Raw genomic sequence first — 2160 nt, 5'->3', positions numbered from 1 at the left:
AATACAGCTCCACCAGCTTCAAACAACTTCAACGGGCAGCATGTCATGGCAAATACTTTAAATTATAAGTTCCCCTGTCTAAATATAGGCTGGCAGCGGGGCGCAGTGGACTAGGACTCGAGCTTACGTGTAAATGGTCCAGGTTGGACTCTCGGCGACGGTATTTTTTTCTTTGTTGTACAACTGTTTTTTTCGTTTAGTTTTAATTTTAAAATGGCCTTTTTTCCCTTCGGTTTGTTTCCATTTATTTTCAATGCTGGCTCTTAACAGCTTCGCGAGGTTTTTGCGACAAGCGTATTTGTATGAAAATTAGTTTTGGCTGTTCTAATATTTCATGACAGTAAAAACTCAGGACGATCGATAAATAAGGCACACGGGTTTCGTTACAGGTGGTAAGATAAAAGGTCTGATACTAGATTTAATACCCACTGTCCTTTTTTACAGGTTTATTGCCAAATGGAATCTAACAACGTCTGGACACTGTTTGGGCGTTTCTCTATGGAGGACGGTCGGAACTGGATGAAAGATAGTGGTGAATGGTGGTATGACAAGAATGTTTCAGCTGGAGAAACCGCAGATCCATCAAGCAACAAGGACATGATTTCTCCAGCATTCTGGCTAGTCAGCGGCAATGAAATTAAGATCACTCGTAATGATGATCCTCAACACATTGCTCTGTTACAAACCATAGGTGACTGCTTGGGTGGACAGACATTCAGATTGAAAATAACAAGCTACGGTGACTTCAGGAACGGCAAGACTTGGCGGAATAATAGGTGCCTGGGAAATTGTACAGTTCAATACGGAGGACAATATGAAACGACTCAAGGTTTTGGGAAAGCGAAGTGTAATGGAACCATTCTGAGTGGGGATAAGATCGGTTTCTGGTGCGACACAGGGCGATGGGATGGGGCGGTTGTGATTATCGGTGGCGTTGGAGGAGGTATCTGTCATCGTACCTTTCATGGGCTGGGAGTTACTGCGGCGTATATACCGTCCTTTTTAAATGGCGACAGACCAGAACAAGACTTCGGTAATTCACCATATTATGCTGCCTACACTAGTGATTACTCTTTAAACCTTTGGATCCATTAGAGTCGTTAGGCTGGCTGTATATCTCCTTCCACCTAAGATATCGTTAGCTCCACTGAATAACGAAAGCAGTTGGCTATGCACAATTAGTCAGTGAACTGGAGCCAATCAAAAACGGCGAAATATTTAGAATGTATAATGATCACTGCTTTTTCAATCCGGAATTTCGAGACCTTAAGCTCAAGTTGAAAATTGGATGCAGATAAAAGAAACTCCTTGTTTCTGATGTGTGGTTTCTTTAACAACGGGATTAGTAAAGTTACCTCCAGAGAGCTACGATGGCAGTGTTGCTAGTCATGATAGTAGCTATAAATCAAACAATCCTAAATTCATATAATACACGTCGGTAATTTTAGCGGGAGCCTACAATACAATAGGCTTGTGGCTTTAAGCTGTTTATCTAATAATTACTATGATGATTACAAGTTAGAAGATTTGCGGGCCGGCTGTGTTTTCATTAAAGGTATTATTAAAGTGGTTCTATATAAAAATATTCATCAAACTTTAGGATTTCGTAAATCCTGTTGTTTTCGTTCTTTCAACCCGTTTATCAAGTAATAGATAGACATATTCCCAGACCCACTTGGTTTGAGACATCACCTAAATGCGAGATTTTTTTATGTTAACACTCCTCAGTAAATTTATAGGAAATATATAGACGTCTTGACAACCATTTATTTCTTAGAAAGTTTTCGGTCTTAATAGGCCATTTGCACTAAGAGTTCATGTGACATCGTTTTTATGAAAATGAAAGTTATATGATTTTGCCCTTGAAAAACGATTAGTGGTTCATATCTTCAACAAAATAATAGTGATTTGGTTTTTCAAACCCGCACCATTTTCTTAAAATGAGTAAGTTCGTAGATGGTCACGTAACCAAATGTGATTTTTTAAAATTATGAATTACATTTTTCTGAACACAAATTTTGCACATAAACTTCGAGGAAAATGTTGAAAAGATGATGTGGTAACGTTTACACCACATCTTAGCGTAACTATCAAACGTTTAGCAAGAAGCAAAAAGCAAAAAGTAGTTTTGGCCGCCATGTTGGACGGCAAGAGTATGCC

The 2160-nt window shown here is 39.1% G+C and overlaps 1 protein-coding gene across 1 annotated transcript; it reads left to right on the top strand.

The window, feature by feature from the left end:
• The first annotated feature begins 447 nt into the window (after positions 1 to 447).
• Positions 448 to 1942, top strand: LOC140946507 (uncharacterized). The gene has a single exon (XM_073395636.1). It carries the CDS (start codon positions 457 to 459, stop codon positions 1093 to 1095), a length of 639 nt encoding a protein of 212 aa, XP_073251737.1. The 5' UTR covers positions 448 to 456; the 3' UTR covers positions 1096 to 1942.
• Positions 1943 to 2160: the final 218 nt, after the last annotated feature.

The sequence above is a fragment of the Porites lutea genome, chromosome 8 (assembly GCF_958299795.1).
Source record: "Porites lutea chromosome 8, jaPorLute2.1, whole genome shotgun sequence".
Classification (NCBI taxonomy): domain Eukaryota; kingdom Metazoa; phylum Cnidaria; class Anthozoa; order Scleractinia; family Poritidae; genus Porites; species Porites lutea.
This window is presented reverse-complemented; position numbering and strand designations above follow the sequence as displayed.

Bases quoted from the DNA above. Each gene is read 5' to 3' on its own strand.
- LOC140946507 (XM_073395636.1), top strand. From the start codon at position 457: ATGGAATCTAACAACGTCTGGACACTGTTTGGGCGTTTCTCTATGGAG.